The 27,160-nt window shown below is 66.7% G+C and overlaps 2 protein-coding genes across 6 annotated transcripts in view; one reads left to right on the top strand and one right to left on the bottom strand.

The window, feature by feature from the left end:
• RXRA (retinoid X receptor alpha) overlaps positions 1 to 27,160 on the top strand; it is a 79,247-nt gene that overhangs the window by 9,122 nt on the left and 42,965 nt on the right. Inside the window, exon 1 of one of the 5 annotated variants that reach the window (XM_049630962.1) lies at positions 17,733 to 18,115. The exons of 3 other annotated variants lie outside the window; for them this stretch is intronic. The gene's annotated coding sequence lies outside the window, so the exon portion shown is untranslated. Of the gene's footprint in view, positions 1 to 17,732; positions 18,116 to 18,135; positions 18,957 to 27,160 lie in introns of those variants that run through there. One more of the 5 variants, XM_049630943.1, reaches the window with a different exon arrangement.
• Positions 691 to 27,160, bottom strand: LOC125923733 (collagen alpha-1(I) chain-like). The gene is made up of 15 exons (XM_049632289.1): positions 27,124 to 27,160; positions 26,758 to 27,073; positions 25,674 to 25,825; positions 22,628 to 22,811; positions 18,109 to 18,203; positions 16,747 to 16,893; positions 15,835 to 16,312; positions 13,809 to 14,318; positions 12,669 to 12,795; positions 11,437 to 11,625; positions 9,378 to 9,446; positions 8,483 to 9,208; positions 6,555 to 6,789; positions 2,633 to 2,788; positions 691 to 797 (listed from the first exon to the last, which is right to left on the bottom strand). Exons 1-15 carry the CDS (start codon positions 27,158 to 27,160, stop codon positions 691 to 693), a joined length of 3,528 nt encoding a protein of 1,175 aa, XP_049488246.1.

Here is a 27,160-nt window from a genome sequence, read left to right as displayed (position 1 = left end):
GTAACTGACCGATCGTGAGGGAGTGTTGGCATTAGGGGCCGGGCCCTGTGACACTTTGCTTCGGAAACTGCGGTGCTGGGAATGGGGCTGGTCCTTCCGGAGGGTCGGGCTGGCGTCGGAGGTCCAGCCATGGCAGGACTGTGGCCAGGGAGGTCTTGCTGGAGACTCCCCGCGGGGACTCACCCACTAGAGGCCCCCGACCACTGGCACGGCTCGCGAGGCACCCAGAGCCGGGACACGGGAAAGGCAGCACCCACGACCCAGGTGACGGGCGGGATGCTGGCTGTGGGGCCAGCGGGCATCTAGCCTCTGCCCCCTGGGCTCTGCTCCCCCAGGCCGCCCTGGCCTCATCCCCCCGAACTTGGTGTCCTCCTGGCTGGGGGAGCCCCTGGAGAGGGCAGGGAACCGACACCTCGGGAAATGCGATCCCCTCCCTGGCCTGTGAATATTTCATCAACGGATTAAAAATTGAAGCAGGGCTGCTCCCGGAGGGCGGAGGAGGGGCGCCGCCTCTGTGTCCGGCCCGTTGGAGCATCTTTCTCGGTGACGGAGCCACGTCTCTTAGAATGTGACGTCGCTGTTGAAAATGCCGTTGCGCGGCCTTCTCTAATTAAGACGTGAGAACCAATCTGCTGCCGTGAATGAATCCTTGACCGTCCGAGCGAGAGGCGACGGTGCACAGGAGGGCTGTCAGAGCGGGCGTGCGGGGGGGGCCTGCGAGTCTTCGGTGGAGGCCACGCAGAGGCTGTGGCGGGGCCTGGGCGCGTGCTGGCACGCGTTGGTGGGGTCGTTCTGGTCTGTGCATATACGTAGGGTTGGGTGGGAGAGTCCGGTCTCTGTGTGTGAGCACGTCTGTGCGTGTGCACGTGTGGGGCTGGAGAGGGCCTGGGTGGCTGAGGTCTGGCTTCCCGCCAGTCGGGAGACCTGTCGTGCCTGCATGGCCTGGCGCCCGGAGAGCCGGAGCCCTGGCAGCCCTCCAGGGGGGCGTGAGGTCACACGGGCAGCTTGGGGACGGTGAGGGTCCCAGGTGTGATGTGGGAAGGGTAGGCAGGGCTCGGGTGCAGCAGGGGGACGGTGTTCTGGGCCCTGGGGCCGAGGGAGAGAAGGCCTCTTTCCGGGGCTGCCCAGGTGGATTGACGGGTGCCTGGCAAGACCAGAGGGGCTGGCCGGCTGACACGCGGCCTCCAGGCCTAGGGAGCTTGTGCTTGAATGGGAAGTGCCACCGCTCCAGGAGAGCACGTCAGGGTTCCTGTCGGGTGCGCCGGGTCAAGAGGACACGGAGGTGGGGGCATCCAGCCAGGTGGCTGCTTGCCGGGGGCCCCCAGGGGTCCGAAAGACGGCATCAGGGCCCCTGGGTGCATCTCAGGCACCAGGGAGGGTGCAGGGGCCCCGCTCCAGGCCCCCCCGGCGGGCGCGCCGGGCTTGGCCGGGCTGCCCTGCCCCTCCCCGCCTCCCTCCTGCCCAGCGGCGGGCAGAAGTGGCCCCTCGCCAGGCAGCAGACTGCAGAAGGCTGACTGTCTGGACCACCCAGCCTCCAGCCATTCTCCTGCTGGGCCTCTCTTGTTTTCCTTCGGCCGGTTGGAGCCGATCCCGGCTGCTGACGGGCGGGGCATCGGTTTCCCGGTGCAGGTGCCGAGGGGTTGGGGCCGGGGGGGCGGTGCCCGCCTGGGGGTGCGGCTCTGCGTTCAGTTCTTAATGTCCACGTGTGTGTCCTGCGGGGGCGCAGAGAGGGTCCTGCTTGCTGTTTGCACAGTCAGCTGGGAGAGCAAGGGGGCCCCACTCCCTTTGGGGACGTTGAGGCCTCGGTTGGCCTCTCTGGCGGGTAGGGGGAGGTGGGGGCCGAGTCACCCGAAGCGGGGCTGGTGCACATTTGCTCTTTCTCCCAACCGTACCCGTACCTGCAGCAGGGAGCCCGCGGTCCCGCCTTCTCCTTGCCTTTGTTTTCTTTCCCTGGGGACTCAGCCCCTCTTCCTGTCGTGGGCGTCACCGGGCATTTTACACCTGGCGGGTCCTGCGGTTTTGGTCGCCGAGCGCGGGGGTTCGGGCCGTGTGGCGCAGGCTGGGCAGGGCAGGCCCAGAGGGGGCTCTGGGGGCCGGGGTCCCCCTGAGCTGGCTCGGCGGGGAAGGGGTGCTGGAGGTGTGCTCCCGAACGTCCCCGGGAGGCCGAGATGCTGGTGGCCTGGGCTGTGGGGTCCTGGGGAGCCCGGGTGGCCTGGGCTGTAGGCGTGCACCTGTGCACGTGCGTGCCTACATCTGTCCACGTGCACGGGTGCTCACACTTGTACGCGTTAGGCCGGTCTCCCTTCTCGCGGCCTGGCGTTCCTTGCTTTAAGCAGACCTTCACCTGCTTTCAAGAGCGCTGGCTTTACCCAGAGGTGTCCTGTCACCTTCTTGGAACCTGTGTGTCCCCAGCACGCTCCGGGCCTCCTGGAGGTGGCGCCTGGGCACGCCCCTCCTTCTCCAGGTCAGCAGGTGGTCCGCCCCTCCTCGTCTGTCTCTGGGCAGGGGGCTCGAGGGGCCCTCTGTGTGGTGATGCCAGGCCTCGGGAAGGGAAGGGGTGCCTTCGGAACGGGATCCGTTTACAGGGCTGGGTGGACCTTTTTGGTAAGCCAAGCCCCCCAGGATTCCTGACCTCTGTTGGGCCGGGTGACGTTGGCCAGACTCGGGGACGGCTCCGCACACATCCACGGTCCTTGCCGGTCGGGGGAAAGTGTTCCGAAGGTGCTGGTTTGGATAAGGTCGGGGTGAGGGGGAGGTGCCGCCTCCGAGAGCAGTGGCCCCCAGGCCCCTGGAGAAAGAGAGCCAGGACTAGACCGTGACCTCTTGCCTCCATAACATGTCTGCCCCCACGCCTCTACCTGGGAAGACAGTAGGCGCGTGCGGCCGGCACCCTTGCTCCGGTGAGCTGAATAAACGGGGCTCAGCAGCGAGGAGTCTGGGTCTGGGCCCTGGCAGGAGGGTGTGCCGTGCCGGGTTGGCGGCGTGTGCCCGGGAGGACGGCACAGGAAGAGGCACGTGCCCTGCGGGGCTGGCCGGGGTCCTCGGCCCCCCGCTGCTCCTGCAGCCGGGCTCCTCCACCGAGAGCTGAGCCAGGGGGCTGTGTCCGTCGTCCTGTCTCGTGCAGAATCGTCGGCTGCTCACTGCCTCAGGTTCCACGTCCTCTGTCCTCGAGCAGCCCGGCGGAGGAGGCCTTCCAGAGGAGGTGCCGGGGTGAACGGATCTCCCGCCCTAACTGCAGCCTCGCGTGGGTCAGCCCGTGGCGCTCGCCGTGGCTGCCCTTCGGGGCCACGGGTGGAGTTTGCAAAGCACCCTGTGCCCGGGCCACACCCCACACCAACTAGACCGGCAGCCCCGGGGATGCGCCTGGGCGCTGGGGCTTCTCGGCGACTCCCTGACGGGTCCTAACGTGCCATCAGGTCGAGACCCACCGGCTCAGGGCATCCGGGTCGCGTTCCTGGGCGCCCTCTGCACGGCTCCGCGTGAGCGCCGGGCATCCGTGAGATTCCAGTCTTCAGGAGCTCTGTTGTCGCCGTGAGCCTCAGATCTGGGTCAGACCGCCCTCCCGGGCCCCGGGCCCTCCGTGTTCCTCAGGCGATGATTATCCCAGCCCTCGATCTGTGGCTTCTGTCTGTAGATCCGTGCACTCTGTCCTTGCAGGGGCCACAGGAAGTGTCACTGGGGAGTTTGGGAGCCTGCCCCAGAGTTCTGGCGTGTTTGGACCAGAGTGACCCCCAGAGAGACTGGCGTCCCTGCTCTCAGGAAGCTGCATGTGTGGGGTCTCCGTCGTAGAAAGGCTCAGGACGCAGAATTCCGTGAAGAACGCATATCCCTCTCTCATCTGCCCATGTTGGCCTTTGGGGTCCAGGGTGGGGCTGGGGCTGGGGCTGGGGCTGGGCATCCCTGAGCCCTCCTCTATGTCGGGCTCCCCTCTGCCTGCACAGTGCTTGGGCACCACCCCCGGGTGAGAGGGGCAGCGGCTTTGCTGGGGAGGCCCCGGCTGCCCGTGTCTCTGTCTCTTCCCCCCCCCCCCCCCCCCCCCCCCCCGGGTCCGTCCTCATCTGGCAGAAGCGCGGTCCCCTGGCCCTGGGATCTGTGCCGTGGGTTCCCCGGGTCAGTGCGAGCAGTGCTGGGTGGGCCATGCGGCTTGTCCAGCTTGGAGGGGGCAGGGAGCCCTTGTCCGGCGGGCCCCGGCCTGTCAGCGAAAACCAGCCGGAGCCTCGCTGTGGGTCTGGGAGGTGTTGGAAAGCACCCTCACCCCCGTGCCTTCCTGGCCTCCGCGTCCTGGTCTTGCCCTCGGGAGGGCTGGGTTGGCGAACGATGCTCGAGTGCTCACGGCTCAGCCCGGCCCAGGGGTCGCTGTTGGTCAGTGTGGGTCGCTCTCTCCTCCCCGGGGCTGCACGTCCCTGCTGGCGCAGGGAGGGAGAGGCCCAGGCCCAGAACAAGGGGCTTGGTGAAGCAGCTGTCCGCAGGGAGGTTTCAGAGTGCCCTCTGTGGCCAGGGCCGGATGAGGGCTGTTGGGGGTGGGGGGACGCACCCAGCTTCTATTTCCATGCACAGCAGCCTGGAAGGGCGGCGGGCCCTTCCCACACCACGGAGGCAGGTAGGGACCCGGCTGTCTCGTACAGGTTGGAACGCTGCTGGGGGTTCCTCCCAGGGCCCTGGGCTCTGCCCTGCCCAGGAGTCTGCACATTTTGGAAAGCTTTGTGGCACCCTGGTCCTGGGAGACCGGAGGTTTTGAGGTCGGCCTGCTCCCAAGGGTCAGAGAAGCCCTGAGTGGGGGAGGCTGGACTGTGGCTGGGTTCTGGAGTGGCCACCTGCCCTCGGGGACGGCTGCTGGGCCTTGATGTAACCCCCCCCCCCCCCCACCCCCCTGCCCTCCCGCCCTCCCGCAGAGCAGCAGGGCCTGGCCGAGGCCAGGTCTCCCTCCTCTCGGGGCTGGAAGACCACGAACCCTGCTGGCCGTCCTGGGGGGCTGGGGGCTGGGGCAGGCGGGGGCTTTCCTTGGGAGCCGCCCCACCTTCACCTGACTTCCCAGCACCCCACCCTGTGGACTACGTCGGTCTGTTGTGGGCGACCCCCACTGTGGAGCAGGGCGTGTGGGCAGGTGACTCAGACGGCCTGAGCCAGGCTTTCCTCAGCAGTGAACTGGGGGGAAAAGAGTCGTGTGTTGGGTTTTTGTCGAGTGGAAAGGAATTGTCCAGCTCATGCCTGGGACACATGCGGGCGGTCGGGCCGGGCCCATGAGAACGGTCCCTGACGGACCTCCAGACCAAGGGGGCCGAGGGACCCCGCTGTGTACCCGCTGCAGAGCCGTGCAGGTGAGCGTGCCTGGGCCAGACGCCCCTCTACCCAGAGAAGGCTCGGGGAGAGTTAGTGCCTCACCCGAGGGCACCAGCCCCTGTCCCCCAGTGAAGGGCCTGAGAGCGCTGGTGATGGTCCTGTTCGGTGGCTCTTGGACCCAACACCCTAGAGCCCCAGACTGGGCATATGGTGGACCTTCTCATCGGGGGCCAGCTGGAAGGGAAGGGCACCGCGTGGCTGGTGGCAGGTGTGTCCTCACAGTTGGGAAAGAGCTGCTCTCTCAGGGGTATGGCCACACTGCGCCAGCCTCACCCTGCCCTGGGGCTGGCTCAGCCCCCAGCTTGTCACGGAGGGCGGCTCCCTGGGGCCCGCTCGCCTGTCTCCTCCCTACCCGGCACCCAGCGGGCAGGCGGCCCCGGAGCCCCAGCACCCAGGCTCCTGCAGGGCACCCCCAGGAGGCCTCGGGCCCCTCGCAGGGCTGGGGAGCAGTGGAGGCGCATCTAGGGCAGAAAGAGAACAAAACAAGAATCCGCCCCCAGCCCACACCCCGAGTCTTCTTATCTGTTCCGGGGCCTGTTGCAATCTCTTGCTTGGTGCCGTGGGGAAATGCGATGGAGAGATAGTTGTCAGGCGAGGACTGTCTGGGCCAGTCGGACAGGTTTGGTTCCTGCCCGGGGTGGAGGGGAGAACCTGGCCGGAGGTCACTGCCTAGAGCGGGCGGCTCATGTAGGCTCCTTGCGGGTCCTGAGAAAAGGGGCTTTGCACAGAGCAGGGGACTGGCTGGTGGACATAATCGAGAGCAGATTTTGGGTAGAAAATGCCCTACCCAGCCAGAAGTCAGATTTCTGTTAGAACCTTCTGGAACACAGACATGTGCCAGAAGGAGGCAAAAAGGGCTACCCTCAGCTCGGATCCTCTGTTCTTAGAAACTCGTAAATCATGGTTTCTTAGTAAGTTTATCAGTTTTGTCCTGGTGACCTTTGACCTGTCTTATCATAGGACAAGACCTCGGGGACAGTTTGTAGCAAACCCGAGTTTAGCAGGGAGAAGTGACAGCCGAGGGGGAGGCAGAAGATACCAACTGTGACCTGGGCCACCCAGTGAAAGGGTGCCCCGGGGACACGGAGTGGCTGGAGTGTGGCTCTGTCTGCTAGTGTGGGGGAAATGGATCGTGGGATCTTTTTGATAGTCTGGGACATGGCTGGAATGAGCGGTGATGCCTCCGTGTGTTCCCATGGACAGACCCTGGTCACCCGCCACCCGAGGGTCCTCTCCTTCACGGCGGTCCCCACAGGAGGCCGCGTGTCGCTTCTGAGAGGCCACCCTGGTGCCCCACCCCCGGCCTGGGCCACGAGTGAGCTCTTTTCCCCGTCGGGGCTGAAGTGGCAGACTGTCCAGCCCGGCCGGGGTGTCCTTGCCCGGTGAGGATCCCGCCTCAATGAGCCGCAAGCCGGCCGAGAGGCCCGTCAGACTGTCAGCGGCCACAGTCTTCAGGCAGGAGGTGGGCAAGGGTGCGGGGCGTAGTTGAGGTGAGGGACGGGACTTGGGCAAAAGCGTCTCCGCTAACCTGGGCTGGGGTGGAGCTTTTGGGAAGGCTTCCTGGAAGAAGCGACAGTCTATAGGTCCAGACGAGGGAGCAGCCTATGCAGAGGCCTGTGCAGAGAGGAGTCCTGGGTGTGCGCGGGGAGGTCAAGAGCTGAGGCCTGGCAGGTCTCAGGGGCCCCGTATGAAGTCTGGACTTGACCCTGCGGGAATCGTGGAAGCGATTGTTGTGTGCGGGAACCAGACGGTCCAGTCGCAGAGAATTCTCCAGGAATCCCGGGATCTGGCTTTCCAGGCTTCTGTTTGGGTGTGGTTCCAGCAGAGAAGAGCTGCCTTGGGCCCTCCCTCCCCCGCTCTCCTGGGCCTGGTCATCAGTCAGCCCCTTCAGCCCTGGCGGAGACAGGCTGTTCCTGGGGTGGGCCTGGGCCAGGGCTGGGGTCTCCGCGAGGTGGCGCGGCCGCCTTGGGAGTGTTGGCAGGTCTGAGCCTGGCCGGTGTGTGAGAACGTGCTGCTCAGGCGGCGGGGTGGGGGTGGGGGGAGCGGAAGCCCTGCGATGGGCGGCCCTGGGCTCAGGGGAGGGGTGGGGGTCCCAGGACAGGAGAAGGGAGGTGCAGGTGGAGCCCTCGTGGACCAAGCCTCCCCCGACCCCCGCCATGACAGTGGGGCCCGTTCTGTTCAGGGGGCATTTACTGAGCACGCCTGGGTACGGGAGAAGCTTGGGGAAGGCCCAGGAAGAGTTCGGGTCTGCAGCCAGAGAGTCGGGGGGCCGGGCGGGGGCTGGGTGAGGAGCAAGGTGCAGAAGTGGCCGTGGAGAGCTGTCCCGGGCCATCGTAGGTGAGAGCGAGGGGGCAAGTGTTCCTTTGGGTTGGGCTCGGGGGGGGGGGGGGGGGGGGGGGGGGGTCTGGTTGGGGGGGGGTGGGGGGGGGGGGGGGGGGGGGGTCCCTGCTCCATCTGAGGGCACCTTAGGGCCAGATTTGAAAGCCACTGGTCTCACTCTGCAGCTGGGGAAACTGAGGCCCAGCGGGGGACACCCAAGGCCATGCAGACCCTGACGAGGGCGTGTTGGGTTCAGTGGCTTTGACGGGGCGCCCTTGGGCCTCTTGTGTTTTGGAGTGCGGCCCTGAGATAATTACTCGGCAGTAATGAGCTAATTAGTCATGGTGGTTGCCCTCTCCCAGCCCCCCAGCCCCTCATTCTCGCCTCAGGGGACGCTGGAGTGTGGCTCTGTCTGCTAGAGGTGCTGGGCCACTGAGGGTGGGACCCCCGGGGAGGTAGCTAACCCCCTCTCCCCATCAGTGGGCCTGGATTGGTTTTTCCTGGCCTGGATGAAGACGGCTCACTGAGTCCGCTGAATACAGAGAATCGTTTGTGGCCCGAATCCCAGGAGAGGGCTGGGTGCGTGTGGCATCGGGGTCCAGGACAAGGTAGGGTTGAGCCCTGGTGGGAGCAGCTGGCAGGCTGCACCCCCGCTCTCACTGGGGTGTGGAAGGTCCTGTGACAGCTCTTGGTGCCCTGGCCCGGGCCCCAGGCCGCCTCCCGTCTGTTTCCCTCTCGGGCAGGGCAGCCTGGAAGGGGCCCTGGACGGGCCTGGCCTGTGCAGGGAAGGGGCTCGTGCAGCCCGGCTTCCTCATCGCCCCACCAAAGGGCGGCAGAAGGTTCTGGAGCTGCCCGGGGTCCCAAGGCCGGCAAGGGGGCGGGGAGCCAGGCAGGGCAGTGGTGCAGTGACGTCATTCCCAGGGCTAAGTGCCGCTGCAGGCTGCACACGGCAGGCAGGTTTCCTCTCGGCCACTTTGGAGGAGGCCTTTCCCTGAGGCCCTGCTTTCACCGCGCCTTGCCTGGGGGCGGCCCGGGATCCCCGGGAGCCGCGGGGTGCTGGGCCAGCGCCGTACTCGCTGCACACTCGCCTGTTGTCAGGGGTGGGGGCAGAGCGGGCAGGAAGCAGCTGTTCTTTCCCACTGCCACCCCTGCTGGTCGCGGGATGGTGCCCGGTGGCCCTGCACCAGCCTCGGGTGCGAATGTGGCCCCTCTGAGCCCGCTTCCTTTCCCCGGTGTGGGTGCCCACGCCCCTGCAGGTGTCGCTGCCACCGTGGCTCACGGCTCGGGTGTGTGGAAGCTTCATTAGCGACGGAGGAACCTGCTCGGGCGTCGGGCAGGCGGCGCTTTGGCCGCCGGGCCTGCCTCGTGTGGGGCCAGACCTGGGATCTGAGGCCGCTGGCTGGGGTCTCACCATCCAGGCCCTGGGGGGCAGTGTGAGCAGGGGCTGCCCCCAGCAGGGCCACGGCCTGGGACCTCCATCCGGGCTGAGGTGGGCAGGCCCCAGTGGGCGCTGGGTGCTCAGGAAGGCAGAGCCCGCTGGGACCGCGATCTGGGGCAGGGGAGGCTGGGGGGAGGGGTCCCTTCCCCAGTGGCTGTCAGAGCCCCGGCTGAGCCCTGTCTTTCTGGTCTGGGGTCCGGGAGCCCCCTCCGGGTGGTCTTGGAATCCAGGAAGCCTGGCAAGTTTTCTGGGGTGCCTCTAGCCGGAGGAGCCCCCACACCGTGCCTGGCTTGGGCCCCCCACTGCCTTTCGTAAGCTCCTCCTCTCCCCGGCTCTCGCCAGGTCTTATCTGATGGCAGAGAGCGGGCCTTTTGGTGTCAGACTTGACTTTCCCACGTGCCCTGCCATCTGACTCATCACGTTAACGCAGTAACCGTTTTGCTGATTTGTTTATCGGCTAATGATTCTGGAACTTTCTCTGGGTCAGGCACCTGGTCTCAGAGCCAGAGGGGAACTCAGAGATCCTGTTCTCATTTCACAGATGGGGAAACTGAGGCCTCCCTCGAGGCGGGTGGCTGTCTCTGTGCTGTTCCCACCACCCCCCCCCTCCGGACACCACCCTGGGTCCCATGACCAGCTCGAGCTGAGGGCCTACTGCGTGCAGAGGCTCATTTGAGGACCTGCCCCACTGTCCCGTGCATCCCACCGCATCCTTCTCTCCCTAAATGTCCCCGTGTGGCGTCCATGCTCCATCCAGCCCCGGTCCCTCCGGTGGGGGTGCGGGCTGTCTGGGGCTGGGACACAGTGTCGGGCGGGTGCAGGTGACAGATAGGGCTGCAGGCATGGAGGTGCTGGGGCTCCCGGAGACGAACGCCTCTAACACAATTCATCAGGGACTGTTTGCTGCTGGTGGTCACACGGTCATTCGTTGGTAACGAGCTTTGTGGCACCATAATTTGTGCCTCTTAATTGCCAAGCAAGCACCTAATGGCCCTGGAGGTTCCTTGTTTGGGAACAGGCTTGTGGCTCTTAGGGCTGCCTTCCTTCTGCCTAAGTGACCAGGTGGTGGTAGAAGCTTCCAGAACAAGAGCTCAGAGCCTGGGCACCTTGGGTGTCCTCCTGGTCTAACCCGGGCTGGAGATTCCCCTGCCAGTCTGCAGACTGGGGACAACAGTGTCCCCTGCAGCGAGCACCCCGGGGAGCCGGGATGCTCCCACAGCCTTGCTGGGCGGGCGTCTTGGCTCTAGTAGGGACAGCCCCGCAGTGCAGCCATCGAACTTGGCCCGCTCCCAGCCCTGAGCTCGCCCCTGGCTGGCACCGCCTCTCCTGGCCTTTGTCCCACTTCCCATGTGGGTTGGGAGGGGACGCGGCTCCGGTCGGATGGCGAGCGGTGCTTGTCCAGGCTGCGGTGGTGCTGCCCCGCCTGCCTTCTGTGGGTCCCCGTTGTCCTTGGGCTAACCTGCATCCCTGGCCCCTGCCCCGCCTGGAGCCTCAGCCCAGGTGCACGCGTCCCGCAGCCTGGACCAGCCCCACAGGGGGCTCTGCTGGATGGGGCATCTCCTGGACCCCTTCCCAAGTCGGGGTCCCCGTCGGATGTTCCCACAGCCCCCAGCATCTCTCCCTTGTGCCCCAAGCTCCATGGCTTTGGTGGCTTGTCCCCACCTGGCTGCGAGCCCCGAGGGGGCAGGAGCCACGCCAGGCTGGGCACAGGGGCCCCTGTGGCCAGTCCCTCTGAGCAGGAGAGGCAAGAGGCCCCTCCGGAGTGAGACTTGGGGTCTGTGTGGGAGCCGGGCCCACCACCACTTTCTGTGTGGCCCTTGCTGGCCGTAGCTGAGCCAGGCCACGGGACTTCACCTCGCTCTCACCGCCCACCCGAGCCCGTGCCCTGCCTCCCTCCCACACCCCTTTCTTCCTGCCCAGGCTCTGCTGACACTGTTATATCACCAGGAGCGCCTCCCCTCCTGGCGGTGCCGGGTGCTCGTTTCTGCAGCGCTCCGCCTGGGGACACAGACCCAGCCGGGGGGCACCATGTCTGGTGATGGGTGTAACCCGAGTGATGGCTGCGGGCCAGTGGGGCGGCAGGACCTCGTGGCTCTCCGTCCCCACACATCCAGCCACGGCCGGCCTGCTTCCGAGGCGTCCCCTTCCCTGCGGAGCCCACGGGGCCGTCCGCCCACCCCTTCCCTGCCAGGAGGGGAGGGGTGGAAAGCGCCCATTTAGAGGATCCGCTGATTTCGCCGCTCACCGGTTTCCCGTCTGAGCGCCCATCCCTGGCGGGCTCGGGGTGGACCCGGCACGCAGGCTCTCTACTGAGTGCTGGCCCGCTTCTCACCCCTCACCCCTGCGGGGGCTCCCGTGTCTGCGTGGCTGTTTGCTGCCGTCTGGGTTCTGTGACTTTCTGCCACCATCTCCAGGAAGGCCCCAGGTGGTGCCCGCGGCCACAGGGCCGTGTGAAGCTGCGGCGAGGACTCCGCCAGGAGCCGGGCATCCCGAGCCGGGCCGGGTACTGAGTGCGCGTCGGCGCTCGGCTAATGCGGTGGCACGGCTGCCCGTCTGCCTGGGCGCGGTCGGCGTGGCCCCTGGGTCCTCGGGACGGCCCCGCGCTGCCCCTTGCTGACGCGGACGCGGACGCTGAGGGTGCCCGGTCGGGAGGGCGCGCTGGGCCTCCTCACGTCCAGGGCAGCGCCCGCTTTCCGGCACACGCGGGTTCAGGCCGCGGACTCTGGAGTGAGCCTCGGGCTCCCTACGTTCTGTAATCCCCACTCGTTTTAGGAGTGGTGGTGTGACTGATCTTTCTTTCCCTCCAAATGTCAAGCTGAATTAAGGCCTCTTCTCACTGAGCTGAGCTTCCAAGGTTCACGGCGTCTTGTCGGAGGTGCAGGTGCTCAGGGACAGGGTGTAGGAGCCGTGGGGCGGGACCTCATGGGCCCCGGGCGGGGCAGAAGGTCAGGTGAGCGTCCGACGTGCGGGGGCCTGGAACCCCAGTGGGGACAGGCCAGGTGATCTGCTAAGAGGATCCAGGATGGGCCTTTGCTGACACCAATGACAGAAGCCCCTTTCGGGTACCTGCCTGTCACGGGCACTGTCCCTGCTCGGGTGGCAACAGCCTAACGGGGCAGTTTACAGTTTGGAAGCTGAGGCCCCGACGGGTCGGACTGGGATTCTCACTGGGGCCTTGTCCTGCTTGCCTGGCCTTGGCCTCCTCTGGGACTTCTGGGTGGCTTCCTGCTGGAGGTGACCTGGGCCGGGGTCAGGGAGGTGGTGGCGGTGGGCCCTGAGTGCCCGAGGCGGAGCTGGCCTCCTGGCCCCGGCTGGAGAGCGTTATGGATGAGGACGTCCGTCCCCTCTCGCTGCTTCCCCTGCCTCTCAGAGGAGAGCAGGCAGGCCGGAGAGAGCTGTGCCCTGTGCCCGGGCACCCTGTGTGAGGGGCCAGTCCTGCAGTGTCTTGGGGGGGGGGGGGGGGTGGTTCCTATGGTGAAGGCTGTGCGGGTTCGGGTGGGGAACGGAGCTGGGGTCGGGGTGCAGGTTGCGCCCCAGGCCTCGGGGAGAGCATCCATGCGTGCCGTCTCACAGGGTCCTCCCGAGAACCCCCTTTAAAGACGAAGAGGTGGAGACTCAGGGCCACAGCCCAGTAGCCCACCAGCAGCTGGCCAGAAGGCCCTCTGCCCACCTGTTCTTTGCTTTGGGGGCAGTGGTACCTGGGCGGGTGAGCCAGAGAGGTAGCACCCGGAGCATCAGCCATCCCAGCCTCAGGGACACTTCGGCAGGTGCACCTGCTCTGAGAAAAGCAGCTGTACCGCGCGTTCCGAGAGAGCTGACCGTTCGTGGCTCATCCGGGGTCTTACACACACCGGCCTCAGCGTGGATGGGGCGCTCTGGGGCCGTGTGTGGCCAGGCCCCCTGCTCCACCCTCTTCAGCTGTTGCTAGCTGGACGAGGCCAGTGCCAGGCCCCGGGGTTTGTGCCGTGTGTGGACCGGGCTCTTACTGACCCTCAGTGCACCTGGGATGGGACAGTTGGTTTGACCTTAGTGGCTGCAGACCCTGGCCAGGCGTGGCTGTGAGGGGCCAGGCAGACTCAAGTAGGGGCACTTGGAAGGAAAGGAAGATGTGTCAGGCAGGAAGAATCCCCCCACCCCATCATCCTGCCCAGCTCAGGCCTGATTTGGGGAAAGAGTCCCATGTGGGGTGGGGCTGGCCAGGGAGGTACATGCAAATGCTCAGCAATGAAGCTGGGTCCTCTATGGGGGGTGGATCGGGGGTCAGGGGTCAGGTGAGTGACCTCTAGGAGCAGTATTCTGTCCTGGCTGGAGCCTCAAGACCACGGGATTTTGCTGGCACCCCCTCCTTCCTGGAGGGGTTGGGTGGGCACCTCCTCAGCATCTCGGGCCGGCCCCCGGGTGCTTCAGCAGCAGCCCGGGAGAGGTGCCCCTGCCGGGCACAGACGGGAGACTGAGGCTCGGAGACGCGGGGGCCGCAGCGGAGGGGCTGCGGTCCCGGGGTGGGGGGTGTCTCTGCTCCCGTCCCGCCTGGGTGGTCTCAGGCGCGCACGCGTGGGGCGGGGCAGCGGCCTGTGCTCTCCCACCCTCCTGGGTCCACGGGCCTGGGCGCGGGCTCAGGAATCCCACATTATCTCAGGCCCCTTCCAGCTCCCTCAGCAGGGCGCGGGGCCGCTCCCCTCTCGCACCACCGGCCACATCTGGATCGCATTACCTCGGGGTGTCGGCAGCACAGCGGCCGGCCGCGGCGGGCTCCCGGGGGCAGCGGAAGCGGCCCCCTCCCCAGCACCGGCCGCGGCTGCCCCCCCCCGCCCCCCCCAGCCCCGGGCCCCTCTGGACGGGAGAGGCCGGCCTGGGGCCAGTGTGGCCGTGGGAGGGCGGGGACGACCGTCCCTCCCCAGGGGGTGTGCCCCCCTCCCCGCCCATGAGGAGCCGGGTGGGGCTGGAGAGGGTCTCTGTTGGCCTGGTCTTCCAGCTTCGGGGGAGTAGCGCCTGGAAATCCAGCCTCAGGGTGTGAAGGGCCCCGGAGACACTGTCCCCGCGACAGCTGCGACGACGTGGGCGTGCGGGGAACTGAGCCCCAGAGAGGTGGATCCCTCGCTTGAGGCCGAGCAGTGCCCCGGCGGGCCCTGCGGGGCTGTGGACGCCGTGCGCCCTGGAGGGGCAGCTGGGGCGGCGGCCTTGGGCCTTGGTGGGCGGGCGGTGCAGAGCAGGACCCGGCCGGCTGGAGACCGGGTGTGAACCCAGGCGGGCTCTTAGCCCCCTGCCAGGCCGTCGGGGCCTTTGGGGTGTGTCCTGGGCGTGGAGCCTGCCTTCATGCTGCCTCCCAGGCCTTCACTTGCCCCCCCCCCCGCCCCCCGGGCAGTGGGCGTGTGTGGGCGCACACACCCGCCCAGGGGCACAGCGCGTCCTTAGCGCCGGCGGGTGGAGGGCTACGAGGGGCGACGCCGTGCCGGCTTCTCCCTCACCAGGCGCCACCCCAGGACCTGCCCAGCCCGGTTCTGGCAGCCCCGCTCAGCCAGCACTTTTCGCTGACCCGGCAGGAACTGCTAATTAAGCTAATAGTTCCCAGAGCTCCCTGACATCAGTTGACGGTATCGGCCTTGCGGGAGATTCTGCGATAAGACGCTCTCTGCCTGCTTGGCGTAATTTGTCATTAAACAAACACCGCTTGGCTCGCTCTGGGGCCACCTCTCCCCTCCTCGGAGAGGCCGCCTGTGTGGTTGTACTCCAGGCCTGGGCTGCCCCGTGAGGGCACCCCGCTTCTGCGACGCCCGGGAGCCTGGCTGCAGCGGGTATGGCTCTGGGTGGGGGGGGAGGTCTCCCCAGCCCCTGGGGACTCTTCCCAGTGTCTGAGGGGTGAAGCGGGGGGCTTCCCCAGCCCCATCCTGGGGAATAGCAGCCTGCAGAAGATGAACAGCAGGGTGATGGTCCCCGTAAAGCTACACCTCGTCGTGGACCTAGTCTGAGCGGGCCCCTGTCCCTGCAGCGGCCTCCTCCCAGTGAAGGAGGGAGGGAGGCCACACGCCTGGGTGTGTGGCCCTATCTGCTCCCAGCTCTTGCTCCCTCGCTGCCCGGTGCCCCCACAGGCTCCTCGAAGGGCTGCTCAGGGCTTGACGGGGGCGTGGCCAGGCCTCCTTCCAGAAAGAAGGGCAGCGGTCCCAGGGCTCCGATGAGGGTGCCCCTGTGGGCCTGGGGGCTCCCTCCCAGCGCCGGTCACCCCCTGCCAGGGGGCCTCCCTGTGCTCTGATGCGGTAGAGATGCTCCCTGTGGAGTGAAAAGGCCCAGGCAGCAGAAGGTTCCGGAAAGTTGGCTGTCTTGCCTCTCGAGAGAGAGCGGGTGTGCTGTTCTGTGGGTGGTGCACACGTGTGTGTGTGCATGTGTGGCTGTGGGGGTTGGTGGCCGCCACACCTCTGAGGGCCTTTTGGGCCCTGCTGTCCCCACGAGCTCCCCACCCAGGGCCCCCTTCCCTGCACGTGCTGCCTGGGCTTGGGAGTCATGGGCCTGGTCCACGGTTCCACCAGGGGCGGCTGGGTGACCTTAGCGCATTCCCCCCGGGCCAGGCGGGCCTCCGACCCCACGCTGCCCCACCGCCTCCTGCAGCCTTATGGCCTGGAGGCGGCAAGGGGGGTCGGGGAGGCCGAATCGGGAGACCCCTCCTCCCAGCTCAAGGCCCCATCTAACCCGGAAGCTTGCACGCAAACACATGGGTGTGCACTCACGCACACACACACACGTACGCTCGCACGGGGACCCCGACTCGCGTGGGCCGGTGTGAGGAGCAGGTGGCAGCCTCGGCAGGGCGTGTGGCGGGGGGCGCCTGACTGCCTGACTCCCCGGATCTGGCCTCGGTCTCCTGATGTGGGGACAGGAAGGAGACCCGCCCGTCCTCACCAGCGGATGCCTTCAGGGGCCTCAGGGGGCCGTGTGGGCTGATGGTTTGGATGTCCTCGGACCTGAGCTTGAACCCTGGCTCCACTGCCGCCTGGCAGAGCCTGCTCTCCCCCCACAGGCTCCCCTCTGGCCGGCTGCTCCCCTGCCCTGAGCGCCGGGCTGCCTTCGGCCCCACCGGCCCCTCCTGTTCCCAGTTCTCCGTGAAGCCCTTCCGGGTCCCCAGAACCACACCGGGCCTCCCTGCCCCTCGACCCCTAATTCCCTCCTTTGCGTGCTGGTTCACCCTCTGTCTCCCGCAGTGGGCTTTCTGCCGTGTCCCCACATCTGGTGTGGAGGGCAGGCCAGTCACCCCTCATTTGGAGTTCTGTGTCTCTCTGTTGGTGCGGCCTGGCTGTGCTGAGCCCTTGGGGATTTCAGGGAGCCAGTTGCAGCTTGGCAGCCCCAGTCATCCTTCTTCATCACCCTGAGCTGTCCCCGGCAGTCGTCTGTGCTTTGTGTGGGATGCAGGGGTGGGGGCGCCCAGACAGACATGTGGCCCCTTGGAGCCGGTGGTGAGGCTGCAGGGTGGGTGGGGCCGGCGGAGGCAGGCTCTGGGGGCTGGGGGGGGGGGGGGGGGGGGGGGGACGCTCCTGGGCCAGCCCTGCTAGGAGAGGACACGGCCAAGAGGGGAGGTGGTGGAGGGCGTACCGCAGTCACGGAGGGAGGCAGTGGCCAGCCCGGGGTCCGCTCTGCTAGCTCATTCGGGATGCGATGCGTACCAGGGGCCTGGGGCAAGGCCACGTCCAGCTGAATGGTGGGTGGCGGTGCCGGGAACCTTAGCCCCCGAGCTGGAGATACAGCTGGGGGGGGAGTTGGTTGCAGCTGGGGCCCCTGGGCCGGCTCTGGGGTCAGCAGGTGGCAGGACCCTAGGCCGGTAGCAGACGGTCCCCGCTCCCCAGGGATTTACCCCTAAAGCTGATCTGCTTTCCCACCCGACCCCCACCCCAACCACATTTTTGCCCTCCAGCTGGCCCCATGGAGGCAGCTGGGTGTGGGTCAGAGTGGGGTCCCTGCCGGCCCGCTCCTGCAGGTATGTCCTTGGGGGAGTCCCTTGCCCTCGCGGGGCCTCAGTGTCCTCCTCTGTGGGGCGGGACCTCCCTGAGAGTTCAGTGGGACCGTTTTCCTGGAGCACGGGCCCTACTCTCATTTTGCTTATAACTCAGCAAAGCGGTATAGGCCTCAAGCAGGCCCTGGGCTGGGCTGTGCAGAGGGGCGCGTGTTCGCTCAACTTGACCGGCCACCGTGTCAGCTGAGATGGCCTGGCGAGGTCCGGGCTGGCGGGGTGCCCCGAGGCCCCGACCTCGCCCCGGCAGGCCCGCAGGGGACTCCTGTCGCTGTTTCACAGCCGTGGCTCACAGGCCTGGGACAGAGCCTGGTGGCTGATGCTAGGCCTGGTGCCCCCTGGCTCACTGGGCCTGCAGCCCGGCGCAGGGGTGTGGCAAACCGGCTTTGGGGGTGGCCTCTGCACCTTTGAAATGACCCAACCCTTGTGTCCGCGAGTCCCTGAGGACAAAGGATGTCACCCAAGTTGGGGGACGGTGAGGGGAGGGGGCCGAGAGCGCTGTGCCCGAGGCCAGCATCCCCCCTGCGTGGTACGGCGTGGCAGGCGGGTGGCCTGACAGGATGGCAATGGCCCTTCCCGGGTGCCTGCGTGTTGAAACCAGTCGCTGACGTGGCCCGCGGTGTTGAAATAAGTGCTCACGGGTTTCCCAACATCCTGCCAGCCCGTCACAGGACCCGGTGTCGGGAGCCTGGTGCAGCCTGCGCCTCCCTGTCCGGGGTGCCCGGCTCCCCGCTTCCTCCCCGAGGAGACAAGGAGAGGCCGCCTGGGGCTCTGGCAGCGCTCGTGGCATCAGGAGGGGGTGACATTACTCCGGGCCCACGTAGTCCTTGTGACCTGCCCATCGTCCATAGCTCCCTGGGCCTTGGGCTGGGGGAAGGGGCAGGATTTGAACCCAGAGCTTGGAGCCTGTGCTGCTGCGGCCTGCAGGGCAGGGAGGAGAAGGGAAGGGAAGGGAAGGGAAAGGAAAGGAGGAGCGGAGGCAGCCCGAGGACATCTCTCCAGCCTGGTGGGCGTGCACCAGTCAGGTAGCCGATGGTGCAGCCGAGGGTCCCGGCCCCTGCGCCCCCTGGGGACCGGCCTGGCTGAGCGTGGGCCCCTTTCTGGGCCGACCTCCTGTTGAGGAGGTGGTGGAAAGTGGGGGCCCTGGAGCAGGGCCTGGTGCCTGGGACCGCCCTGCAAGAGGGCAGACAGCGGCCGCGATGGCTGTGGTGACTGGTCACCCCCTGTGCTCCGGGCCCTTGACTTTGGGGGGATCGTGGAGCCTTCCCATAACCCCTAGGGTTTGCATGCTCATGCTTGGTGTTTAGGGGGGAAATGGGGCTTCGAGAGCCCAAGTGACCGGCTGGGGCCACACCGCCAGTGGGCAGGAAACCCCGCCCACACTGCTGGACGGTGAAGGCCACCCTCCCTGGGGTTCTTCTGGGTCAGACCGGGAGGACACGGTATGGTGGGAGAGTGTGATCTCGGGGGCACACCCCAGCTCTGCCCTTCTGAGGTGGGCCACCTCGGGCGAGTGGCCCAGGGTCCCCACGGGGACTCTGCCAACCCGGGCACAGAGTTGGTTGAGAACACTTCCAAGGTCTGGCTCTCTGGGTGTAGGCGAGCAGGACAGGGCCTCGCAGGACAACGAGGCCCCTGCTGCGGGGACGGAGGGGCCCGGGCTTCTGGGAACCTGTGGTCAGGCCTCACCCTGGCTGTGGCGTCTGACTGTCGCTCGTCAGCAGGGGAGGGGCGCTGGAGACTGGTCTCTTATGGAGGAGGAAGCAGGTGCCCAGAGACGATGATGGGCTGGGTCTGGGCCACACAGCGAGGCAACCGCCAAGCCTGGGGCCGTGGAGAAGGGGGTGTCGGGAGACCTGGGCTCTGGTAAGGTGGGAGTCCCTGTGGTTGGGGTGGGGAGGATGTGGGTGACACTTGGGCTGGGACTGCCGTGGTGGGAAGGCCCGTGGTCCCCGGAGTGGCTCCTGGTTATTGAGCACCTGCCGTGCGCCAGGGCCGCGCTCAGCCACCCCGCTTCCGTCCTGAACTGTGTTCCAGATGAGAACGTCCTAGCCCAGGGGGGTGACGTCGTTCCCTGTGGCTTATGGCCAGGAGGGGGTAGGACTGGACTTGGGGCCTGGTCTCAATGCCTCCTGCTAGCAGGGGTCCCTGCATCTGTCTGCCGGCCTCCCTGGGGTTGTGGCAGGGGTGTCTGTCCCGTTTGCACAGAGTGCAGGGGTTGGTTTGGAGGGGAACATAGGAATCTACTGTGTTATAGCTGGAGGAAGGCGAGTGGTTCCTCTTACAGGAAGCCTTCCTTGATGTCTGCTCTCAGATAAGAGTACCTTTTCTCTGTGGGCTCCTGGAAGGGTCTCCGTGTGAGTCTGGACTACGCGTCCCGGGGCAGGGCCCGGCCTTGTTTATCTGCCTATTCCTAGCACGGGTGTCAGTGGGGAGCAGGTGTCTCATTGGCGGGCACTCCGTGATGTGTGAAGGGAGCAGAAGCCTTTCTGAGGACAGGGGCTCTGAGACCAGTGGGGTTGAGTCAGACGCCTGCGGCCCCACCTGGCCACGAGTCATGTGGCCAGGAGTGGAGCCCCGGTCTGCTGGCTGTGGGCCGCTGGCCGCTCTCCACCTGTGTTCACCGTCTGTGGGGACGGATGAGGAAAGGCCAGCTTTGTGGCCCCTCGTCTCCTCCGCTTGAGTCCTAGTCCCTTTTCTTCATGTGTGATGGCCTCTCTTTGCAGAAGAGGAAATAAAAACTCAGAGGGGCTGTTTAACTGCTGGGGGTTGCACAGCTTGTCGGTGCTTTGGGATCTCTTTAAAACCTGCTGCTTGCTTGGCTGGTTCTTGGTGAATCCTGCATTCTGCCCTGGCTCGTTCCTACCTCTCTCACCACCACCCTGTCCACGTATTTGGAAGACTTCATGGGGGACCTCTGCGCGCCAGGCCCCAGGGACGCCTGGTGGACCAGTTGGGGCTCCTACCCTCAGGAGCCCCCAGACCTTAGCAGCCTCAGACAAGCCAGCAGGGGGGCCCTCTCAGGGGTATGTGGTAGAGGGGGTCCCTGCTCTGGCTAAGAGGATCATAAGGGCGTCCTGGAGGAGGTGTTGTTTAAATTGGGTTGGAGAGAGCCAGGAGACACGTAGAGGGAATTTCGGCCCAGGGAACACCCTGTCCAAGCCTAGAGGCCAGAGAGCTGGCGTGTTCCTGGAAGTGACCTGGTTCCCAAGGCTGGGGGAGGAGAGTGGGCAGGCCCAGACAGCACGAGCAAGAGGAGGGCAGGGGGTGGGGGTGGGGTGGTGGCCGCTGTGGCCGTGGTCGGCCCGGGTACCACAGGAAACCTTCCTGCTTCCAGAATTGGAGCGGCTCCTGGGTGCTCAGCTGGTGCGGTCTGGGTCTGGGAGGTGGGGCGGGGCGGGGTGGGGGGGGGGGTTCTCCTCGTGGGCCTTGGCCCTTTCTGGAGTTCTGGGTCATGCTGGGGGGAGCTGGCCCTGGGCAGCTGGCAGAGGCCACCCCCCCGCGGGCCCCGGCCCAGAGTAAACCCCGGTTCACGTCTGGGTCAGCCCAGGCAGGGACCATTCGGATGGGCTGGCGTTCGAGTTTGCCGAGCGGCCTCTCCTCCTGAAGGCCGAGGACCACGGGCCGGGGGAGGCGAGTGGGCGGGGGTCCGGGCAGGGAGCTCCCAGGGCTTCTTCCAACTCACCTGGGGGCGGTATTGGAGGGGCTCCTGGGTGGGTGGAGTTTTGGGGAAAATCAAATCTGTGTTGGTGTGGAGGGGCTTTAGGTCGGGGGTTTGTGCCAGGGGCCGGCTGACAGGGGGATGCTGAGATTCTATACAGCACTTCCCCCCCCTCCCCCCAAAACCCCACACCAACCACCCTGTGACTCTGTTACCAAAGCCAAAGCGAAAAGCAGCCACCGCGTCCCCCCCCACCGCCAAGGTTAGTGCCGCGGGCGTCTTGCTTGGGGTCGGCCTCTTTCTCGAGCGCAGACAGATCGTGGCATATCCCGGCGTTTACATTTGAAACAAAAACGGAGTCCAGATTTTTGCTTTCTGTCAAAGTTGGGAGGTTCCATAGAAGCGGCCTGCCCTCTTTTGGGGGAGGAAGGAGACCTGGCCTTTTGGTAGGACTCATGGACAGTGGAGGACAGGACCAGGGTGCTCCTGGAGAGGACCCAGGACCCTGGGGGTCCCGTGCTGGTCGCTGCCCTCCCGCTTCCCCGAGGGCCTCGCCCGGGGTTGGGGTTTCCAGGGGCTACCGGACCCCCAGCAGGGTGTGCCTGTGGGGCGTGTGCGTGTGCTCATGCCTATCTAGGCCTCACTGCCCTGCCTCAGTCGTCGTCTCCACCCACCCGTGAGGGCACAGGCTCCCGCCAGCACCCCTCACGTCAGCGCCCCTGCTGCCCGCTCTGCTGTGTCTCCTAACACGGCTGTCTCCTGCCCCCCCCCACCCCCGCCCCTTTGCCCGGGCAGCCTTGATCTCATAGTGTGGCCCATACTGGCCAGCTGTGTGCCTTGGGTAGGTTGAACTTTGTGTGACGGAGCCTCGCTGTCTGTGTCTGTAAAAAGATGGTGATGCCCGTAGAGCGTTCGAAAGACCTCAATGAGGCGCACGTTCCAAAGCGTCCAGTGCGGGGTCCTGCGCATCAGGGATAGTCCGGGGACTCTGGCACCCCTCCGGCTGGCATTTACAGGAGCCGTTGGGGCACCTGGCAGGCGCATTTTTGCCATCTGAGGGTACAGGGGCTTGCGGGAAGGACCTGGCCAACATCCTGCACCTGAGACCAACGAGCCGTCTGGGCTCTGAGGGGCGGTAGGTTTCACGTTGTCTGTGGGGTTCAAGAGAGGCTGGAAGCCGCAGTGAGGGCCAAGGGCCCTGGAGTTTCTGGGCCTGTGGAGGGCTGGAGTGGCTGCGGGCCGCCCTCACTTCGCCGTGGCTGGCCGGGAGGGTGGGCTGGCCTGAGTTCACCTCCAGGCCGAGCGTGGTCTGTGCGTCCTGGGCCCACACCCTCCCTTCCTCCCCGGCACACTCTCAGCTGCTGTCCCTGGCTGGGGCCGGCGGGTCCTGCTGGGGCCCCTGAGACTCCCGGCCTGGAGGCGAGCCTAGTGAGGGGCCGGCACCGGAGAGCAGGGGCCCCGGCCAGTCTTGGTTAGCGTCTGGGACCTGGCGGGGGCGGAACCCTAGGCTTGTTGCTTCTGAGCTGTGGGACCGGGGGCCCTCCCTCTGTTCCCGGGATATCAGGCCACCGACGGGCTGGGCCGGTACCCCCCGGTCACCCTGTGCCGTCCCCTAGCGCAGGGGCGGTGGCCCGAGTTCCTGATCACCTGACCAAGGGGCTCGCTCCGGGGCAGGGTCCCCGTTGTGCAGCCCCCGTGGGCAGCCGGCCCCTTGCTTCGGGGCCGAACGTGCTCACCATGAACACTGCACATCCATCCCACTTGTGTGCGGCTCTGGGGACCTCTCGGCCTGGGGACCCCACACGGCCCCCACCAACCCCATCACCTCTGTCCTGGCAGCTGTCGCCCTGTGTCTCTGTCTCTTCTTGGACCTCACGTCAAGGGCCTCTTGAGGTGTCCGTCCTTACTGAAGCCCTTGCCTGTGCGGTGTGGTGTGTGAGTGTCCTTGGTGCTGGAGGCAGGACTGTGCCTGGTGAGGCCCGCCCTGTGCCGGCCTGGTGGCCCCGGGGTCTGGGCACCGCCGCCTTCTCCGCCATGGCCGCGGGCTCCACGCTGGGTGTCTGTTTTGGGGGGGGGGGGTTGCGGGGGAGCCTGCCCCCAGTGTCGTCACCGTGGGTCGAAGCAGAGTCTTGCGTGGCCTGGTCCACACGTGCCGTCTCCCCCTGGTTGGATCTTGCCCTGTTCTCCCGGAGATCTAGAGTTTTTGTTCACGGCTTCTGCTCTCTCCTTTCTGCTCCCGTGTGTGTGTGTGTGTGTGTGTGTGTGTGTGTGTGTGTGTTCATTGGTCGCAGCCTCACTGGGGAGGCGATGGGGCACTGAGCAAGGCCCCAGGGGGCCTGGGGAAATGCAGGGGTGGCAGGGCCGGTGTGGGGCTGCCGATGGCATGGCCTGGCCGACTGCCTTTGGGGATTAGGGGCGCCCTCAGCAGGAAGCTGCGATCCCGGCAGGGCCAGGGCAGGGAGAGAGTGCGGGCGAGGGCCTGAGCTCCCGGGGGTGCCTGGCCACCGCGAGTGTGATGGTTATGCACAGGGCCGTGCACCGGGACCCTGGCCCCACACCTTCCTCTGCTTTAATGCCACCCCCCCCACCCCACCCCAGGCGGGTTGCACCCTCCTGTCTCAAGGTGGAGCGGAAGTGATAGTCTGCCCTGGGGGGACCGTGGCCTGGCGAGAACTGAGGATACTTGCTGGTTTGTTTGCTTGCAGCCGGACTCTGGGGCGCGTTGTTCCCTGTCCCCTGGTGCTGTCCGCTGGGAGGGCGGTAGATGCCAGCCAGACCGTGGCAGTGCCCCGGGTCAGGTGGAGGTGGCGGTCCCTCCCGCCTCCCCATCCAGCGCCAGCTCAGGGCCGAGGTTCACCAGCCAGGGAGAGGGGGGCCCCTGGCCCCCAGGTGGTGCACTGCCCTGCGGCTCTCCTCAGAGTCAGGGTTTGCTGAGGGAGGCTTGTTCTCTGCACGCCGAGGGCTCCGGATCCCAGAGGTGCCCTGGCCTGACCGTGCGTCCGTCTGTCTCCAGCCGTCACCGGAGGTCCTGCACGCAGGCGGCCGTCCTGGCCCCTGGCCACGTGCTGCCTGTGTGAGTCCCTCAAGCTGAGCGGAGGGTGGGAGCAGGGCTGCCCTTGGCTGTGACTTTGTTTTGTTTCCTCGAGTCAGATTGTCCTATTCCATCCTGTGCCCGGAAGAGAGGCCCGCTTCTGTCCTTGGGCGGGGCTGTGAGCCCCTCTCCTTCCCTCCCTGGGGGGTGCGGGTGGGGCAGGGCCTGCTGCCAGGGCTCACCACCCGGTCAGTGGCTCTCCTGCTGGCGCAGCTCCTGGGGCCTGGGGCCAGGCTCCTGGCCCCCTCCTGTCTCACCGGCCCAGGGGGGCCGTAGGTGTGCAGTAGGACCGGATGCCTGGCTGATCCCTGTCCTGTTTGTCCTTGGCCGTATTCTTTCCCGTACCTTCTCCTTTTTTTCTCCTTCAGTCCCTGGCCCCGTTCACCCGCACTAAGTGAGGCCCCTTAGATCTTCCTCCAAGGTCTCTGCCCACTTCCCGTGGGCTCCCCAATGGTGAAGTCGGGGCCATCTCAGGACACCTTTGTGACCCATGCACGGGAGACCTGGGTGGCCGGCACTCTGTGCTCCTGGAGGCATCCCGGGACGGGGACTCCCTTGTTCTCTGGCCATCTGTAGGGACGGCCTCGGGGGGCCTGTGGTCAGGAGGGGCCGCAGTGGCCCCCCACCTTTGGGGTGGTGAGTCAGGGTGATGGGCATTGCTGTCGGTGGCCCTTGTGTGTCAGAGGCCAGCTCTGGCCCTTTGAGCCAAGATGTGGCTGCCCGCTTGGGGGTGTTCCCATGTGCCCCTGACTGCTGGCCGGGCTTTGCTCTCCTGTCTCTTGCCCCTTCTAAGCATCCCTCGTTCCCAGGAGGTGACGGGGACACCCCTGATGGACAGCTGAGACCTTGGCCTGGCCTGAGCGGAAACTCCATGTGGGGGTGGGGCCTGTAGATCTGCTTGGCCCCCTAGATTGAAGCCTGGCCTCCTGTGGGGGGAGGCAGTGGCCCCTGTGCCTGGACTTGGAGGGTCTGGGACCCTCCCTGCTCGGTCGGCCTGCTGGCCTCTGGGTCGGGTGAGTCAAGGAGGCGGTGGCCCCATCTGAGTTCTAGGCCCTTTCGTGGAGGCCCTTGGGCCTTCGGGCTTTCGGGATCGGGCCTCCAGCCCTGTAGGGGCTGCGTTTCCTGAGCCACTTGCCCGAACACGACCTTCCCGCGTCCCTCCTGGGAGCCCCTCCGTGACACGGTGCTTGGCCGGCCCCACAGCGTTGGGGACACCCAGTTCCCGGGCCCTCCTGCCATCTGCCAGCATCGAGTCTGGACAGGTGTGTGTGCAGAGGGCGGCCGCCTGCGTTGGGGGCCAGGCGGCGTTCCAGCCCCGTGAGTCACGCTGATCCTAGGAGCGGGGGTGGCAGGGGCCAGGCTGTGGGGTAACGTGCTGAGACGTGCCGCTGACCTGGCACGGGGGAGTAGGGGGAGCGGGTGTGTGGGGGCCTGCGCGTGGCCTCCCTCTCAGAGACCCCGCCTCCCACCAGGCTGTGCGGTGGGAGGTGGGGGGCTCTCTTGTGGGCCGGGGAGGCCGGGCGGTTGGTTGTGAGAAGTTGGTGCCTCCCGGGTCGGTGCCGCCCAAGGAGCAGAGGCTGCTTTGCGCCCACCTTACGATTAGGCAGCAAGCCCATGGGGCAGGGAGGAGGGAAGGCAGGAAGGCAGAAAACATGGAGTCTGGCCCCTGGGTCGGGTGGGTCAGCATCCTTGGTTGTGCAGGGGGCAGGTATGGCAGTGCGGTGGGCCTGAAGGGTGGGCTCCTGGGCCTGTGCCCCACGGCTACCAGCCCTGTGCTGCCCCACTCCTGTTCCTGGGCCGGGCAGGGATAAAACTGGCCAGGTAGCCTCACCTTCTGCCAATCCCTTGCACCTGGTTCTGGGGGCCAGGGGCCAGAAGAGGCCCTCTGCAGGGCTCAGGGCCACCAGTCCTGGGATCGGGGGCCTTGGAGCGGCAGGTCCCAAGGTAGACGGTAGCCACAGCTTGTGCTGAAGGCCCTCTTTGCTGCAGAGACAGCAGAGCCCCTGAAGGGCGGGCCGGAAGGCTCGTGCTCCCCCACTGTGGGGAGAGGTACAGACCGGTAAGGGCCTGAGCCTGGCAGAACCTCTTGCCGGCTCTGTGACCTGGGCACAGCTTTTCAGGAAAGAGCCCCAGACCTTCGGAGGGCCATCCGGGTACCTCTATGAAGGGCAGACGTAGGCCGGGCTGGTTGAGGGAGGTCCTGGAGGGGAGGGGGGCAGCTGGAGCAGATCTGAGGCTCAGAGGTTTTCGAGAGGTAGATGGCTGGGAGTGGTGACCAGAGGGCCGAGCTTGGGCTAGGGGCGGGGGTGGGAGATGACCAGCCTGGGCTGTTGGGCTCAGACCTAAGCCGGTGACCACAGGGTAGGAGTTGGTGCTCTGAGAGGGTTTTGGGGCTGAGGCTCTGTCCCAGCCATTTAGTCTGTCTGGCAGGGGCAGGGGGGCTTCCTGGAGGAGGTGTTCCTGGCAGGAAGACCCACAGTGAATGATTGTGCCTGCTCAGAGGGCCAGGGCTGGGGCTAGGAGGGGCCCATGGGCATACTGACTGGAGAGGGCTGGGGGGCTAGGCCCCCGTGGCCCCTCTGAGAGAGGGAGGTGGGCTGGCCCTGGTGCGGGTGATGGACGGGAGACCCCTGGGTGAATTTGAGGTTTCCAAGCTGATGGTCAGCGGTCTTCAACAGCCCTGGTCAGGGCTTTGAGGGGTGGCTCCCTGCCTTGAGGGGGTCCTCTGTGGGGGCTGTTTGGGCACAGCTGTCCCGGACCCTCCCCGGGCAAGTCCTCACCCCCCCGGCCCCGGGGGAATGGGGGAGGCCAGCTGGCCTGTGCGGCAGCCCCCGCCCCTGGCAGCACGGGAGCGAGTGGCTGCGGTGGGGTTGGCACCTCCTGCCCAGCCCTCGCCCTTCTCGCCGCTCCCTCACGGCCGCCGCGTGTGCAGAGGAAGGAAGCTGAGGTCCGGTTTGCTGTTCATGGGGCACCCGGGCCGGGAGGGCGCGGGGGCCGGGGCGGGCGGCGGGGGCTGCAGGGGCCCGGGGCCTGGTGCTGGGGCCTGGTGCTGGGGCGGATCTGGCCCGCTGGTGGGAGGGGGAGGCTGGGCCGCGGGCCTGAGTGGGCAGAAGGCCTCTGGGCCGCCATCTTGGATGTGGCCGCATTGGCCGGGCGGACCGGAGGCAGGGGACTGGCTGAGAAGGGGCCCTGAGCCCGGGAGGAACAGTGGGTCTGCGGCCTTGAGGGGCGCTGGGGGGATGGGAGGAGCCTTTCAGGTCCCGCCAACCCCCTCTGGTTACAGACAGGGAAGCTGAGGCCGGCAGGGGGTGTCCCCAT

This window comes from Panthera uncia, chromosome D4 (genome assembly GCF_023721935.1).
Source record: "Panthera uncia isolate 11264 chromosome D4, Puncia_PCG_1.0, whole genome shotgun sequence".
NCBI lineage: Eukaryota > Metazoa > Chordata > Mammalia > Carnivora > Felidae > Panthera > Panthera uncia.
This window is presented reverse-complemented; position numbering and strand designations above follow the sequence as displayed.